The 18946-nt window shown below is 48.0% G+C and overlaps 1 protein-coding gene and 1 long non-coding RNA gene across 2 annotated transcripts; one reads left to right on the top strand and one right to left on the bottom strand.

Annotated features, from left to right (window-relative positions):
* Positions 1 to 1858: 1858 nt before the first annotated feature.
* LOC142905836 (uncharacterized) lies at positions 1859 to 12609 on the bottom strand. The gene is made up of 4 exons (XR_012929834.1): positions 12202 to 12609; positions 7146 to 7271; positions 3820 to 3941; positions 1859 to 2274 (listed from the first exon to the last, which is right to left on the bottom strand). It is a non-coding gene; the product is annotated as an uncharacterized LOC142905836 (long non-coding RNA).
* Positions 12610 to 12881: 272 nt separating this feature from the next.
* LOC116955431 (interferon-induced very large GTPase 1-like) lies at positions 12882 to 18573 on the top strand. The gene has a single exon (XM_032976507.2). The coding sequence runs from the start codon at positions 13433 to 13435 to the stop codon at positions 17987 to 17989; it is 4557 nt and encodes a 1518-aa protein (XP_032832398.2). The 5' UTR covers positions 12882 to 13432; the 3' UTR covers positions 17990 to 18573.
* Positions 18574 to 18946: the final 373 nt, after the last annotated feature.

The following is an 18946-nucleotide window of genomic DNA, read 5'->3' as shown; positions in this document are numbered from 1 at the left end:
CATAGCCACCCTACCTGGAGAACGCAAAAATGGCAACCGCCCTCACAACAGCATCTCAACACAGGCCTGGTCGGTCGAAATTTTCAGGGGCATCTTGCCCAAAAAGTCGGTAACCAGGAGGCAAGGAACCGCTAACGTCCTCGAAACCAGTACAGGACTGGACATCTTGATCTCACCGATCCTGATGTGTGCCTCTATTTGCCCGACAATCCCCATTCTCCCCCTGAGGGCAGCAACACACGCGTTCGTGACTGGCCTAATACAACGGTTCTTTGGGGGCAACAATTCATAAATCACATCTAAAATTATGGTAGCCAAGGCACTGGTATTAACCAAGACCTGTACTCCTACCCCCTGGATAAATCCCTCTACCACCGACGAGCCCGCCGTGTCCGCTCTCACTTGGTACCGGAATCCGGCCAACCATCTACCGTCGGAACCCGTCGTTTGCGCGTCATGACAAGATGATGAGGGGGTGGCTGAGGCCGGGTGTCCGATGTGTCGCGACTTGCCTGTCGGGCTTGAGGAGCGGTCGTCAGCGGGGCGGAGTGCGTCGGAGGTGTCGCCGATGTCCTGATGCCACTCCGGCATCCTCTTGCAATGTGGCCTGGCCGGCCACATCAGAAACAGGCACCGGCTGGTCTTCAAGACAGAGGGGCCTCTTCTTTTCCCGACACTAGCCTGGAGGCTGCCACCCCATGTCCTGTCTGCACGGCGCCTGGCCCTACATCGCCGCCGCAGGCTCCAGCTCCCGCCACAAGGGCCCCTCGGCTCTCGGCTTGCTCGCACTGGGCCACTCGTAAGGATGTCAGCTCTTCCTCCTCCATTACGGGCAACACGGCGCCCAACTCCTGCGCCAATGCCAGCAGCCTCTCTACCGCCAAGGAGTCGAGTGCTGACTGGTCCATATACGGGTATGCCGTCTGTCCCAACATCAACAGTGCACTGCGAAAGGCGAGAGGCGTCTCGGCCTCCCCTCACCTCTGCTGCAGGAACCTCCGGCGGGCATTGGACGGCGGATCAAATATGGCCTCTATGTGGACGTACGGCCACTGTAGCGTAGCTCCGTATTTTTCAGGGATAGCCCGGAATGCCGCCAGCACGTCGTCGTTGAGGGCCGTAGGCGGAGGCCGCAGAGCTTCCTCCTCTGTCCATCTGACGGACAGGTAAGCCACCTCAAAGTGGCGTCCAAAAGCGGCCCAGTCTCCTCCCGCCGCGACAAAACCCCGGATGGGAGGCAGTCACCTAGGGCAGCTCATTGCTCCTTCCTCAGCGCGTGGCCGTGGAGGATCTGAAACCCTCTACCCCGACTCCGTTCCCATGCCCGCGCGGTCCTCGACCGGGATCATGGATCCCGGGGCTGCCAACGGGGTCTCCTCGTTGGCAGCCCCGGGGATCATGCTGTTACACTCGCTAGCACAACACTGACCAACTAGCAACGACGGCGCTGACCGACTAGATAGCTAGCTAACTAGCAGTGGCGACTTCGAGCGATGACAGAGACGTCAGCGACGACGGCGACGAGGACAGCAGCAACGACGGGATGACCCTGACTCCCACAGACAGCCCCGAGATCCCTCTCTCACCCTCTTTTATCCTTCCAGCAGGGCCCGGCCCCGTTCTGTCCAAGCCCCCCCCCCTTCTGAAACCATCTAGCTGGTTCCTGGGGGCTACAAGATGGATCCCTTCCACGACCCTTGGCCCGGTTATTCTCCCTTCCGTGACCCTTGCCCCAGATCTTGCCTTTGGGTGGGTATACACGTAATTGATATCCCTGGTCGCCAGTCGGCGCTGCTACACTACATAATCTCCCCCCCCCCCCCCCCCACCTGTTTAGAAAGATAGCCGACCCGGCTAATATTTAGCAAAAACAAGATTTATGGCAGAGCAACATCCCACAGAACAAGACAATCACGAGTAGGACGGAACAACGACCCGGTTCAACACAACACTAATAACGCGACGCAAGGGTGAGAAAAGTAGAAAAAACAACAACCCGGCGTTCGGTGAATCACAATTCCGATGCACAAAATATCCAACGTGGAATGGGACCTCTGATCAGTGATACTTTTCACATTTGGACCGGGTCCTCGACGCCGGATCCCCCGCCTTGGGCAGGGTCTTGTTTTCCTTGGGGCTCTGGGGATTCGCACAAAGAGCCTGAAGGGCTCGGCACCTCTCTGGACTCTTTCGAAGGACTCGATCGGACTCCCGCCCGGGGTCCTTCGCCCGAGGCGGCCTAGGCAGGATTCCCGGATGTCAGCGGCTCAGATCCTGCGGGCGGCACAATGCAACTTTTCTGAGGCACAGCTTTCGGAGCCGACTGCCCCGGCTTGTCGGATACATCAGACACCGACCGTACTGGCCACCCCCGGTCGCCAGTCGGCGCTGCTACACTACAATTGTATGTGGGAATTACAGACGCATATAGACCAATAGAGACCCATACTCAGAGACCCACGCTTATACAGACCCACAGAGAACCACTCATAGAAACGCACAGATGCCCAGACTCAGAGACCTGCAGAGACCCATACTCATAGCGACCCATACTCATAGAGGCCCATGCTCATAGAGGCCCATACTCAGACCCACAGAGACCTACACTCAGAGACCCACAAAAACCCATACTCAGAGAACCACTCATATAAACGGACAGAGACCCGTACTCATAGACCTGTACTCATAGAGACCCATAGTTACCCATACTCAGAGACCCACAGATCACCCATAACCCTTAAACTCACACACAGTGTGGATCGAACCCACAACCTCCTGCACGCCAGACGAGGTAGAGAACACATCATAGCCACCACCACCACTAGAAACCCAGCATTCATAACAAGTTTCAGATACAACGAGAGTAGACGCTCAAACAGATTGGCACGTCGTAGCTTCAAGGTAGGGCTGACCCGATCGGCATGTCATGAGGAAATATGAGCCGATGGGAAAACCCCCATTGACAGTCAATCATATTTATAAATAAATAACTCTTTGTTATCGAGTAGAGACACCGACACAGTACCCACGTGTAACTCCTAGGGGGGGCCTCGTGGCTGAGTCTATTCGCGGGTGCCAGGTGAGGTTCTTCACCGGTACTGCTGACACAGCGAGTGCTGTAGAGTGATAGCGATGCAGCAGCGAGGGATGATGATCTATGGCTCTTCTGTCGCCCAATGTGTTTACAGTTGAACAGTCTCCTAAGTCAGTGGGGGTACGGGGACCCCCTTGGGGTAACGGGAGGTGATATTAACACATAATGGGGGTATTTCGGTAAGATCCCGTAGAAATAAGTGTCGTTAAACCCACCACCAGCCAATTAGTAAGTTTTGTTACGTAAGCAAAACGTGCCCATTCGTTACTCGTACAGCACACACCGGTTTGTGTGTTGGAGAGTAAACCCAAAACATTGACAATTCGGGGACTGACGTTTCGCCAGTAGTTAGAACTAGCACCATCTGGCTGATGATGCTAGTTGTAATTACTGTCGTGAGGTGATGGATTTAATGACGCATTTATATTTACGTGATATAACCTAAAACCTTTATTATGGATAATATTGGTCGCGAAAGCACTACTATTGCTACGTGTTAAACTGACGGAGTAGCCTTTCGCAACAAATATTATTCATTTTGGAATTTTTAAAATATATTTACGCGATCTATCCCCCTCCCCCTAAAAAAAATAAAAAAACCTACGTGTCAAATGATATCGTACGTGAGTCATTGGTGATGAAAATCACGTGTGATGAATCTGCCAATGTAAAATATCTATGATAATATTCGGATCCATATGGTAACCTAGAACGATATAACATACCTTTCTGAACTCATTGATTGTAAACAACGCGGTGTCCAAGAGTAACCGGCGAGCAGGAACTCGTAACATCATGCACGCAGAGCATCCGTCGAAGTTTGTTTGATTTGCTTGCAGTTTCCTAGCTGGTGAGGATAACGTCACAAAATGAACAATTGGTTAAAATATTGTTGATTAATTCTTACATTTATTTCTCAGAACCATGTTGAGTCAAGCTGAGAAGCACTGCGCTACACTGCATACGACTAAACCCTACACTATACACTTTACTATTATACCCTACACTAAACGCTACACTACTATACACTACACTACTATACCCCACACTACCACATACTACACTATACACTAAACTACTATACGCTACACTATACAACTACACTATACACTATGATACACTACACTGTAACCTACTATACCCTACACTATACCACTTTACACTACGATACACTACACACTAAACTATACACTACAATACTATAGCCTACACTATACACTACCATACCATACACTACTATATCCTACACTGTACACTATTATGCCCTCCACTATACACTACGATACACTACACTATACACTACTATACACTACACCACTATACATGACACATTACATTACACTACATACACTCCACTATACACTACGCCACTATACACAGTACTCTACTATTCATTACACCACAATATACTAAACTACACGATATACTGCACTACTATACACTACACTACAAACTACACCACTATATACACTACACCACTATACACTACACCCTACAGTATACACTACTATACCATACCTGTCCACCCATACGGTTTGCCCGTATTCGTGTACAGGGAAATTTAGTTTTCAGGTCCATACATATGTATTTGTGTTTCTTCAACGTGATGGGACTTTGTAAGATGAAAATTGAGATTTTTAAGGGCACGGGGTGAACAATAAGGCCTGAATAGGTCTGATAAGGGGTTGACAGGTTTGCTCTACCTTACACTATGCACTACTATACCCTACACTATGCACTCCACCACTATACACTAATATACTGTACACTACACTGCTATACACTTCACTAATATACACTACCCTATACACTACACTACTATAGATTACACTGCGAAACACGACACTATCCACTGCACTACGATACCCTACACTAAACCACTGTACGCTACTATACACTACGCTATACACTACACCACTATACGCTACACTATACACTACACCACTATAAACTACACTATACACTACACCACCATACACTATACCACAATGCACTTCGCGATACACTACACCACTGTACGCTACTATACACTACGCTATACACTACACCACTATATACTACACCACTGTATACTACGTGATACACTACACCACTGTACGCTACACTATACACTACACCACTATATACTACACTATACACTACACCACTATACACTACGTGATACACTACACCACTACACGCTACACTATACACTACACCACTATGAACTACACTATAGACTACATCACTATATACTACACTATACACTACACCACTACACGCTACACTATACACTACACCACTATATACTACACTATAAACTACACCACTATACATTACGCAATACACTACACCACTATACGCTACACTTTACACTACACCACTATGAACTACACTATACACTACACCACTATACACTACGTGATACACTACACCACTACACGCTACATTATACACTACACCACTATGAACTACACTATACACTACACCACTATATACTACACTATACACTACACCACTACACGCTACACTATACACTACACCACTATATACTACACTATACACTACACCACTATACACTACGTGATACACTACACCACTGTACGCTACACTATACACTACACCACTATATACTACACTATACCCTACACTATACGCTACACCACTATACGCTACACTATACACTACACCACTATAAACTACACCACTATAAACTACACTATACACTACACCACTATAAACTAGACTATACACTACACCACTATAAACTACACTATACACTACACCACTATATACTATACTATACCCTACACTATACGCTACACCACTATACGCTACACTATACACTACACCACTATAAACTACACCACTATAAACTACACTATACACTACACCACTATATACTACACTATACACTACACCACTATACGCTACACTATACACTACACCACTATAAACTACACGACACACTACACCACTATACGCTACACTATACACTACACCACTATACACTACACTATACACTACGCCACTATATACTGCTAAGTGAATGCTCAGCACATTGCGCTGTAGAGCACCACAAGAAGGGGTTTTCCCCGACCGGTCACTGCGTCTGAATTTGCCTTCCTTAAGGTCAAATTATATAGTCAAACCTCCCCCAGGTAGCCTCTAGCAGTCTGTAGGGGAAAGTCCTGTTACATACATTCAGACAAAGCTTTCCCAGGTAGCTTCTCGCAGGCTGTAGGGACAAGTGCTGTTACACGCACAAACAAAGCTCCCCCAGTAGCCTCTAACAGGCTGGAGGGGCAAATGGTATTACACACAAATATCCCTCATGTTGCCTCTAGCAGGGCTGTATGGGCAAGTGCTGTTACACACACACAAAGATCCCCCGTGTAGCAGGCTCTCGGAGCAAGTGCTGTTAAGTGAGACCCAGAGACTTAAATAGAACCATACAGACCCTTAGAGATCTGTATGGTTCTACATAGATTCGTAGATACCCACAGCGACCAAGATACTTATATCGACGCAAACAGACCCATAGAGACCCATTGCGACTCACAGAAATCCAGAAACCCATACTGCTCTCAACGCATGGCGTTGATTCTATACGTGGAGAGAAAGAACCGGCGGACCTGGGGACAAATCCACGCCACCACCAAGGGGAGAGAGATGCAAACTCCACATACACAGCAGCAGGCATCGTCTGGGTGAGGATCAAACTCACGACCTCCTGCACAACAGGCAAGGGAGGTAACATCTCAAAGCCACCGTGGCGCCCCTGAATAGTCAGCTGTAGCATCAGCCCGGTTAGACAAATCTTTACAACACTCTTTATATATTTATTATACAAACATGTATATATCCCTCCAATAACATTCACAGCATATGCGACAAAGGTCGAGATATGGAGGTGTGGTTTCCCCGTCTCTCTGGCTCACAACTTATATAAGAGACGGGGGCACGGCACGCAACCTGCACACTGCCTTCCTTCGCCTGCAGTGAGTGAGTCTATTTCTGTGTCTGTGAATCTGTGTGTGTGTGTGCGGTCCACTCAGCCTCGAATGAGTACCTGGTGCGGTGTGAAATCATCGCCACTGGGGAGACGAAGACGGGCGGGCGTGGTGCTGGCCACCCACCCACTCGTGTGCCGTTCCGTCCTTTATAGGTGCTTGCTCACAGCACTTGCCCGGACAGTCTGTTAAGGATATACGGGGGATGTGTCTTTGTGTGAGTGAGTCTGTGTGTGTGAGTCTGTGTGTGTGAGTCTGTGTGTGCGAGTCTGTATACGTTCGCCTGCGTGTTTGTGCGTGAGTCCTTGTGTGTGATGGGTCAGTTGCGGAGAGATTGGAAAAGTTTCCATACATAGGCAGTGTGCTTATGACCAGTTCTAGTTTGGCAGCAGGGGTTTCACTCCGAATAATTCGAGCGGCATTATCTTGTCATCGGCTGTGTAATGATGACGTGTGGAAACTACCTGGTCTCTCGCTCCACAAAAAGCTGCAGGTCTTCTCGGCCACGGTCATGCCCTCCCTGCTACTATGCTTGTGAAACGTAGACTGTCCTTATGGAACATCTACGCCGGTTATAAACATTCAGGCTGGCCTGCCTAGTTTTAACCAGGTTGGATTGTGTGAGGAGCTCGCAAATCCTTGAAAAGTCTGTACACAGTCCCATCGGTGAGCTCCCCCGACATGTAGCCCGCATGCCCAGCCACCACATGCCCAACCAGCTTTTGTTTGGCCAGAGACAAGGGGCTAAATGGGCGCGGTACGGACTGGAGAAGGTATGGAGTAATGTGGTGCAAGAGAATGTGGGAGCCGAGTGGACTTGCCGGTGACTGGTATCAGCGGTGTCAAGATCGGCCTCTGCACAAGAGGTTCGTGAAGGACGCTACTGAGCAGTGCCAGGCTAGGTGGACATTGAGGCTGCTGGGCAGTGGGAGGCAGTCGCCCTCCAGCAACAGAGGGCAGAGGAGCGACGCTCCCAACAACGAGCGGAGCGCAGTGCGGCGAAAACATAGAAAGTTCGCACAATAGGTGGTGCATCGGCCAGTCATGTCAGACAGCCAACCCATGGCGCCTGCTGGGTCTATCCCGTGACCTCCTGCCAGTGGACGTTCGACCCTACACGTGGCCTTAAAGTGCACAGTCTGTCACAAGCGCCGTGGTGAAGTCACCGCCACTTAGTGGCGAATGGCGGGTATTGCTGTAAGTCTGTGTTGAGTCTGTGTTTGTGAGTCTCTGTGTGTGTAACATCACTTGCCCCTACACTCTATTACAGGCTACACGGGGGAAGATTTTACTTCATCTCTGAACCGACTGGGCTCGAATCACCCCAACACGATGGAGCAACGCGACGCAGGTGCAGAGACAGCAGCAGGGAACGAGGTTAAAAATTCACTAACAGATGTTATCTCTCTCCCCTGGTGTGCAGGAGGATGTGGGTTCGAGCCTTACTATGTGAGAGTATATGAGCAGTGTGGCGAGGAGATGTTATCTCTCTCCCCTGATGTACAGGAGGATGTGGGTTCGATCCTTACTATGTGCGAGTATATGAGCAGTGTGGCGAGGAGATGTTATCTCCCTCGCCTGGTGTGCAGGATGTCATGGGTTCAATCCCCACCCTGACGATGCCTGCTGCTGCTCTTTTCTATGTGCGAGTCTGCGTCTCTCCCCATGGCAGTCGCATGGATTTGTTCGGTTTCTCCCTCCACGTTCAGAATCAACATCACGCGTTAGGAGAAGTATGCGTCTCGACAAGTATCTGGGTCTCTGTGGACGACAAGTATCTGGGTCTCTATGGACGTCAATGTATCTCTATGGGTCTGTCTCTATGGGTATCTTTGTCTCTGTGTCTGTGTCTCTATGAATATGGGTCTCTGTGGGTCCAAGGGGGTGACATGGGTAACCAATTCTGGCGTCACAAATATAGTTAAGTCCACTAGATTTCACGAAATATTTCACGCTCTGCTCTCCTCCTTGTAACCCCTTCCCTCTCTCTCTACCCCCTCTCTCTACCCACCCCCCCTCCTCTCTCTACCTCCTCTCTCCCCACTCGATGTCTACGTTCCCCCTGTTTTCTACGTATTTTTTTTTTACTACAAGTGCTGCACTCTCACACCGCTGCGCTCACCACCCCGGGGCCACACCGTGCGCCAATGTGCAAACTCACGATCTACACAGAGACCGGTGACACCACGTCATATACCGTCTTGCTAATGCCTTTATTTTCGGCGCGAAGAAACCCTTGAAAGTAAGCCATCTAGTCGCTACGACCCAAGTGTGTATTGCGGGAAAAGCCTCGTCTACCGCTGCCTACCCGCACAGTCCACCAAGCGTCCTCCCTCGTAGCTGCAGTCACTGGCGTCGCACGGACGCTGTGAGCGCCGAAGAGCGGAGGGGCTGACTGAGATGGCCCCCTCGTTCCCAGGTCCTTTCTTTTATTCCCAACTCCAAAGGACCTGGATCACGCGACCAATCGTGCGCCTACCTGTGCCCACATCCGCGGCCTTTCCTCTCACGTGGACTGCGGTTGTCTTTGATCTCCCCCGACTCATTTTCTGCTTTTCCCGAACTTTTCACTCCGGCCCGCCCTGACGCTATTCTCAGGATTGTATAACTCACCGCAGCCGACCCGGTAATATTTTTTGCGCCCATACACTATGAAGCCAATTCAGGGGCGTTGCGATGTAGACTGCCCTGTGGGGTTGAGCCAAATTCTGGCGTCAGGAAACCATTGGACATTCCTCGGAGGAATCTGCGGAGTAACACCAGACTATTAGACCGGTCGATCCCAATCAAAACACTTGGTGTGTGTGAGTTTATTCACTCGTCGGGGCAATGGGGGCTGGGGTGGGGGGTGTGGGGGCCAGGGTGCGATTGTTGGGAGGGACACTGCGATGTTGTGGCATCATATATAGTGTGGTGTAGTTTATAGTGTAGATAGCATCTGAAAGCGCACGATACAGTGACCATCTTTGTTCTACAGCCAGCCATCAGCCCCTGCCACTGCTGCTGCGAGGATGTTGATCGCAGGCTAAGTGCATTTGTAACCCAGAGCGCGAGAGTCAAGGCAAGATCAGCCGCAGTGCGATCGCATGTCACCTAACCCACAAGCACGCTCTCGTTCTAGGGGCACTCACTCGAGACGACTCAGCCACGGATGGCGATGAGGATCCGGTCGGAAACCCACAACTTCCACGGTTTAGCAGGTACTCTTCCTATTGTGGGAGATATTCATTTTGGCACTATTCCTATTGGGACTATTCCTGTTTGTACTCATCTGATGGTGTTATCCCTATTGACAGTATTCCTATTGGCACTATTCCTACTGGGCCTATTCCTGTTGGTACTCTTCCTGTTGGCACTATTCCCGTTAGTACTCTTCCTATCGGTACTATTCCTATTGGGACTTTCCCTATTGGTACCACCCCTATTGGTCCTATCACTCTAGGTACTACATACCCCTTGCCCAGGAAATATGATCTCCCTGGCCTGGTGTGTAGGAGGTAGTGGGTTTGATCCCCACCCTGACGATGTCTGCTGCCGTTGTTGTTGTCTTTTTGGATTCTGCGTCTCTGTCTCCCCGTGGTGGTCGCGTGAATTTGTCTCCGGGTCGTCTGGTTTTTCGTGCCACGTTTAGAACGGACGTCACCACACGTTCAGGAAAATTTGGCTGCTGTCCATTTCCACGCAATAAGCGCACTCCGTTGAGCCACCATTTGTGATGACCAGGTCACTTCTGAAAATGAATGAGGTCACAAACAAGTATTTTCAACGCACACACTTTTATTTTCACTCAATTTTAAAATATATTCTTTTGACCCCAGAATTAATCAGATTTCGTGTGCTGAATAAAAGTGGATGGCTTGCATAAATTTAAACATATCGACAGGAAGCCACCCACTTTATTTAGCACGTGAAATTGTATTAATTCTGGGATAAAATGATTACATTTCTAATTTTGAGTGCAAATAAAAGGGTGTGCTTTGAAAACGAGTTACTTTACCTATTTCTTTACCTTTAAACATAGTTTAACTTTTCAACTGCTATGCTATATTACCAGGTAAGGCCCGCTAGAGCTCTATAGATGTTTTTTCAGACGCAACCTGGCCACAAATGAATGATAGCTCAACGAAGTGGCTTATCATCATGTGGCTAAATTTCGATTTAAAGCTATCGTGACTGCAATGATTCATCTTCTTTGGTTCTTTCGGTAAAGTCACGTAGAATGAGAATAAAATAATAAATTGATCAAATAAAATAACAATACTATTCTCACGACGTTTCGGCCACAACACAAGCGGCCTTCATCAGGTGAAGGGACGAGACTGTCTGTCAGACAGTCTCGTCCCTTCACCTGATGAAGGCCGTCTCGTCCCTTCACCTGATGAAGGCCGAAACGTCGTGAGAATATTATTGTTATTTTATTTTATCAATTTATTATTTTATTCTCATTCTACGTGACTTTACCGAAAGAACCAAAGAAGATGAATCATGTGGCTATTTATAGCAGCCAAATACTCGAAGCACACGGAGGACCCAGAGAAAAATCCCTGCGACCACGCGGAGAACGTGAACACTCCAAATATACAGCAGGCGTCAGGGTCAGCATCGATTACACATTGCCATGACAGGAACGTCGCACAAAGTGGTCGATATTTTACGACCATGTAGAGATCAACAATTATGGCTTGCCTATGTCAACACTTGAACCTACTATAAATAAAACCATGCGCATTGCTATACAACTGTCTACGAAATGAAAGGTTTTGATAGCACGCAGCACAAAGCACGGCTATTACAATTTGAAGAATGATCACCCCGATTTCAAGTAGCGAAATTACAATTAGAACAACACGATACTTATAACGCGTTTAATTATCGTATTTGCGTTCATTACGTACTATACTGTATCAAAGACGGTAAGACGCATCTACTATAAAGTAAGACTGCAAAGGTGTAGCAATGCGCGCATATGCACAATGGTGCATATCGCGACACTGTTTAAAGTGCATAGATGTAGCCCTTTAATTGAAACAATCAACAATCAATATGAGAACATTTAGGCAATTAAAATAGGGATAGCATTACGGCAATCAATTGTAAATCATGACCACCGTTCACCTGCTCGGCGCGTCAGAATGGGCGTGACAAAGCAAACGAAAAACACTATTTATTATGATTATAACTACGTCATTATTTTAACAACAGTAGTGATTATCATTATTATTGCCATTGTTGGTAGCGCGCTGAGAGGCAGCCATCAGCGGCCACTTGGGGGCCATACCGAGCGCTGAGACAAGCGCCTCTCATTGGTCATAGGCTCCCCAACAGCCGCTGTGATTGGACAACAAGTTCCCGCGCATTTCTGGGCGCAACCATTCGTGATCTGAAATGGGGGGGGTGGGTGGCAGAATGTAAAATCATTAATTATTAAAATAAAGTCAAAGCACCAATAGGCCCAGGAATCGGTAGGACCTGGACCGGTTTTTTTAAAATGAAATCTTGCACTTTTTTTTTTACTTAAAACTTTCGTGACTGCAGGAATTCATGTTCTTTCGGTGAAGTCACATAGATAGAAAAATAAAAATTACGTGAATAAAAATAATACAAAAATAAGATAATACTGTAGCCTGGTTCTTAATCGGAGTGAGTGTACAGTCAGTCTATAATGTAGACTGTAGCCTGGTTCTTAATCGGAGTGAGTGTACAGTCAGTCTATAATGTAGACTGTAGCCTGGTTCTTAATCGGAGTGAGTGTACAGTCAGTCTATAATGTAGACTGTAGCCTGGTTATTAAGCTGAGTGAGTGTACTGACAGCCTATAATGTAGACTGTAGCCTGGTTATTAAGCTGAGTGAGTGTACAGGCAGTCTATAATGTAGACAACCTTTTCTATCTACTTGACTTTACCGAAATAACCAAAGAATATGAAATATTAAATTGTTACGCGAGATGAGTCTGTAGATCCAAAGATTTGAAAGAATATAAAAAAGACAACAAGGCGAGTTCAATACAGTGGTAAAGATAGCTATACAGCTGAGTGAGCTTTTATACCTGGTAAAATAACATTAAAAGGTTTAGTTTAAATACATTATAATTCTGAGTAAATTCGTCAAGAGTGTCATTAACATTCGTGACGTTATTCGTTCCCTTTAAATCTGACAGCACTGAAGCTCTCTCCGCACTGCGTGGCCTTGCCGATTGTGCCAAAAAGAAATCCCCTTTTCAAACGCTCCTGGAAGACCTTGACCTGTGGAAATATTACCCGCACAAACTCTCGCTCAAGGACGTCTTACAAGTATCCGAAAGGAACACCAAGAAGGAGCAGCCCAACTCCTTGCAAGACGTCGCCATGCACTTCCTTCACGGCATTTTTGCTGCAAATTCAAATTCTCGAACGACAGAGCTCAGCTCCGGGAACGTTATAGCTGAGGTCCAGCCGGAAAAAGCTGAAGACGAGTTCGCGTTTCTAACCGAACGCCACACAGCCACAACCCTTAGGCGTAATTCTATCAGCATATTGGATCTGACAGCGGCGGTCTTCCTGTGTGCCGACCGGTGCTTGCAACAGGCAATTATGGTCAAGATGTCTCTGTGCCAATTTGCATTGCCTCTGTTACTGCCCGACTCCAACAAAGGCACGCTCACCTTCTTGCTGTGGGCCATGCGTTCCGTGACTCACATTTGGAGACCTCACGAAAAAATGAGCAGCCGAGGCCACGTCGAAGATTCCGTGGCCAGAGCGAAGATGCCCATGATGTCCTTTGTGCGGATCGGGAACTGCAAAGTGTCCAAATCGGAGGTCATCAACATGTTCCTGAGCAATGGCCAGCACGATTTATTCGTTCACCGAAACATGATATGCAGGGATTCCGACAGAAAAATTGCCAACGGTGTGGTGGAGGTTTGCTTTAGCCTGCCACGTGGCAATGAAAACTCTGACCTCTTCCGGGATATAGTTGCCGTTTTTAATCTTCGTGGTGATGCTAAAGATAGCCCGATCCAATTAGAATTCTTGAAAAGAACATCGGGGGTGCTCTTCGTATTCGTGGAGAAAGTTGGAGAAAGCGAAAGCACCTTTTTGACCTCAAATTTCGATCCGAATTCAAAGCCATTTCTTGTACTAGACTCGGAAAGAGCTGCAGAGGAGGAAACACGCAGAAAACTATTGTGCGTCTGCAAACATCTGAAATTGGAAAAAAAGAACGTTTTTTTGGGGGAAGATTTCACGAGAATTACGTTCAAGGAAACGTTTAAAAAATTCGTTGTCGACGCCGTGAGGACCATCGAGTCCAAGAAAGAGAGTTTGCAAGAAGCCATTGGGACTGCTTCAGCGCTTAAGATCGTCATCGACGAAGGGGAAAATGATCTACGCATCATCAGAGAGTCGGTGAAAAACGTCACAGATTACATCATGAAACCCGGCACGTGCTCCATCAAAGAGCTGATGCTTCCGCGTCAGGGCAAGCTGTGGCATGACTGGGCTAAGCTAGACAAAGAGCAGTGGCGCCTGAACAAGATCAGCAAGAGGAAATGTAAAGAATACCGCGCGAACATCGAGACAGTGAAACACAAACTTCGGGAGCAGCAGTCCAAGCTGGAGCTCTCCCCGCCAATGCAGATATTCGTCCGCGAACTAACAAAGTCTTCCAAAACGAACTTGCTCTTTCTTCAGTCCTTGAAAGTAGAACTCGATTCGTTATCAAGAACCCCAGGACTGTTGCTTTCGCTGAGTGTGGAGCATTTCATGCGAGAATTGGCACAGATCTACGAGGCGTCCAAAGCTTGCGACGCAGCTCCCCCCGGATCCCAGGCGCTGCCGTCGGTCATGGCGCAGCTCCTCCTCGACGGCTTTCCCCTGGAGCTCATGGACGGCGAGGCCGGCTGCATCCCAATGGATTGGGTGACGGACGTCCTGCACGAAGTCTGCCGCATGCTCGGCGAAGAGGTGCGCATGCCCGTGCTGTCCGTGCTCGGCATGCAGAGCACGGGGAAGTCCACCCTCCTCAACATCATGTTCGGCCTGCAGTTCGACGTGAGCAGCGGCCGCTGCACGCGGGGAATGTTCGCTTATCTTGTGCCCGTCGACGCCCTCCTGAGGGAGAAACTGCAATGCGACTTCTTCCTGGTGATCGACTCGGAGGGGCTAAATTCCCCAGAGGACTCACCACACCGTCCAACGGGCGAGAGAGACGCCGAGCTAGCCACACTGCTCATCGGCCTGAGCGACATAGTGCTGTTCAACCTCAGGATGGAGAACGCAGAGGAGCTGAAGGACATCCTCGGAACCGCCCTCCGCGCCATTGTACAGATGATTGATGCCGGGAAGAAGCCCTCCTGCATGTTTATCCACCAGTGCTCAGGGGATCTGTCTGCGCACGACAAGAATGCAGAGGGCCGGGAAAGCATCCTCAGGCTGCTGGAAGAGAGCGCGGTTGAGGCGATGAAGCTCAAGGGCAGGGACACGGTCGTCAAGCATTTCTCTGAATTCATGGAGTACGACATGGTCAACGACAACTGCTACTTGCCGGAGCTCTGGACCAGTGGCTTGCTGGTGAAGCCCATCAATGCCGAGTACAGTGACAAAGTGCTTGATCTACAAAAGAACATCTTGGAAAACTTTAAATCGAAGAAATACACTCACACTCTGTCAGAGTTCAGTGATTGGTTGAACATCATATGGACCGCCATGAAGAAAGAAATCCTTATTTTCAGTTTCAAGAACTTCGATGTCATCAACCCCTACAACCAACTGTGCAGTAAGTACTCTGACTGGGAGACGAAGCTCAGCACCAAGGTAGATACCTGGCTGAACGTCGCAGAAAACAAAATCTCGAACTCAAAACATACGGAGCTTGACGAGTTGTGTGCTGAACTAGAAGGCCAATTGAAGAAAGAATTTTCAGAAAACGAAGGGCAATTTATGGAGCTGTTACAGGATATATTTGACAAATCTACAGATGCACACTTGCTTCTGAAATACAAAGACGACTTTTTGGACAGTTACGTAATGTTTACAGAAAATGTTCGTTTGGAAGCTCTTAAAAAGTATGAAAATAAACGGTTTGAAGCTCTTGGAAAATATGATAGGCGTGAAAATAGCCAAAAGTCTCATGCATTCGTGGTAAGCCACTTCACACAACGGATCGTTGAGTGCATTCAACAACTCCTGCAGAACTACAAAAACAATTGCGCTGAACTTTTCGAAAACTCTTTTCAAGGTGATTTCAGTCGGATTTGGTCAGAGTCAGTGTCTTTGCTTGAAAATAAGGAAATACAGGCTGATATTGAAAAAATATTGTCCAAAGATGACAATTGTCGAAAACGCTTAAGTGCTGAACCATTGTGCGACTTGGGGAAAACAACATTCAACATCAGGGATGCGGAACACAAACTTTCAACAAGTGAAATGCACCGTTCATGGACGAGCATCTCCACCTTCGTGAGTGATGTCGTGAGAGATTGCACCGCCTTTATAGAAGGCTACGCCAACACGAAGATCAGTTACAGTTCCAAGCAGTGGGACGAGCTACTGGCGCACATTGATTCGCTGTTGAACGCAGAGTACAAAGGATGCAATTCTCAACTGAAAGTTGACATCAAGCTGTACGTTTGCTCTATCGCTGTAGAAGCATTCACGCGACTGGACAAGGCGCTACTGGAGCACAGACTATCGGACATAAAGAACACTGCCCGGGACCTTTTGGGACAAATGTGCCAAAGTGGGGATGAAAGACAGAACATCGCTGCCGCCATTTGTCAATGTTTCATCAAGCCGGCCCTTGTGAGAAGTATCCATCAGCAGTTGGGGACAAGGCTCGTGAAAATTATCAGAGGAAAAAGCAACGCATTTTCGAGCCGTAAACACCTACATATGAACGTCCTCTTATACGTGCTCATGGAGGAAGACTTTACTCTTTTTTTAAATTTCATACGTTCTCATCAAGATGTCACACACGACTGGGTGAAGAACTATGTCATCCACTTTTGCAAGGAATGTGAATTCTTAAACTGGCATAACATCTGCCTGGAGAAAAAACACATTGTAGAACAATTCAAATCAAAAATTGCAAACTCAATGACGGCAGTGAAGGCAGCACAATCTATCCCAGCGACGGTGGCTGATCTCTTCCGCAGCCTAAAAGAATTCCTTGCCGAAGATATCGTGTTCCAGCACTTGGAGCTGCTGAAAATTTTCGATCTGTACCCCCTCGTCGACGCCCAAAGTCTCGATAAACTTTTGGCCATGGTCGTCGCCCAACTGGGGGTGGTCATTTGCAAAGTTCAGCCAAATTGCGGTGACACCTGCGACATTGAGAATACATTGCAAGACCTACGCGTGAGACCACACCGGCAGTTGCTGTGGATGCTGCGAGGCTGTGGTCAGCAGTGCCCGCTGTGTGGAGCTCCCTGTGATCGCGGAGGGGGTAACCACAGGGAGCACGCGGCCACCATTCACTATCCCCAGGGGCTCATGGGCAGGAGGCATCATGACGGGACGTTCATGTGCGATGTGTGCACCACCTCCATGGCGCGGAAAAAGAATGGAAGGATGGGTGAGCATACTTTTTGCAACGCAGACACGGGAAAGATGCCCGTAAAATTCAACAACCTTCGCGATTTGTACAAAGACTGGAACATCCCGCCAGATCCAGACTTGGAAAACCCCCTCTTCTGGAAGTTAGTCTTGCACCATTTCAACGACAAGTTGGCGCAGCATTATGGGGTTGGTAAGGCGGAGATACCTCCAGAATGGGGATGCATTACAACGCAATGTGTGAAGGATGATTTGTGTGAAAGATATTTTGGTCGGCCTGGTGTGGTGGACAACGTCGTCAAAGGAGTAAAACAAAACAGCCCCAATTACCATCACAACAAAATCACCCTAAAAAAATACAAAAACCTCTAACTGCTGAAATAGTGGCTAGCCCAAGACCCTTGATTGCCTTAAATCGAGGGTCCGCAGAGTCTTTTCTTATCGAATGCATTTCAGTGGGGTCAAAAGTATATGAAATAACCCTACACATGGAATCATAAGAATGTGTTGACAGTCTTCCCTCGTTATTTGCGATGAAGGATGAATTACGCAGATGCCCGTGCATAGCAAACTTGGTGGATAATGATATTGGCCTGCAATTTTGTATTAATTCTATTAACAAAAACACTTAAATAAGCTATTAAACATATGAAAATCATCTTATTTTATTTCATCACTTTATCTCTAATCTGCCACAACACTGCAGAAGTGTTATGGGATAACGAATTGAGATGACTAGAATCCAGTTCCTCTACCAAGGGTTCAGTTCCTCTACCAAGAGTCCAGTTCCTCCAACAAGAGTCCAGTTCCTCTACCAAGAGTCCAGTTCCTCTACCAAGAGTCCAGTTCCTCTACCAAGAGACCAGTTACTCCACCAAGAGTCCAGTTCCTCCACCAAGAGTCCAGTTCCTCTACCAAGAGTCCAGTTCCTCCACCAAGAGTCCAGTTCCTCCACCAAGAGACCAGTTCCTCTACCAAGAGTCCAGTTCCTCCACCAAGAGTCCTGTTCCTCTACGAAGAGTCCAGTTCCTCTACCAAGAGACCAGTTCCTCTACCAAGAGACCAGTTCCTCTACCAAGAGACCAGTTCCTCTACCAAGAGACCAGTTCCTCTACCAAGAGTCCAGCTCCTCTACCAAGAGTCCAGTTCCTCCACCAAGAGTCCAGTTCCTCTACCAAGAGTCCAGTTCCTCTACCAAGAGACCAGTTCCTCCACCAAGAGTCCAGTTCCTCCACCAAGAGACCAGTTCCTAAACCAGAGTCCAGTTCCTCCACAAAGAGTCCAGTTCCTCTACCAAGAGTCCAGTTCCTCTACCAAGAGTCCAGTTCC

This window comes from Petromyzon marinus, chromosome 59 (assembly GCF_048934315.1).
Source record: "Petromyzon marinus isolate PM22_M1 ecotype Great Lakes invasive population chromosome 59, UKy_Petmar_22M1.pri1.0, whole genome shotgun sequence".
NCBI lineage: Eukaryota > Metazoa > Chordata > Hyperoartia > Petromyzontiformes > Petromyzontidae > Petromyzon > Petromyzon marinus.
The sequence above is the reverse complement of the archived record's forward strand: the minus strand, read 5'-3'. Positions and strand labels throughout refer to the sequence as shown.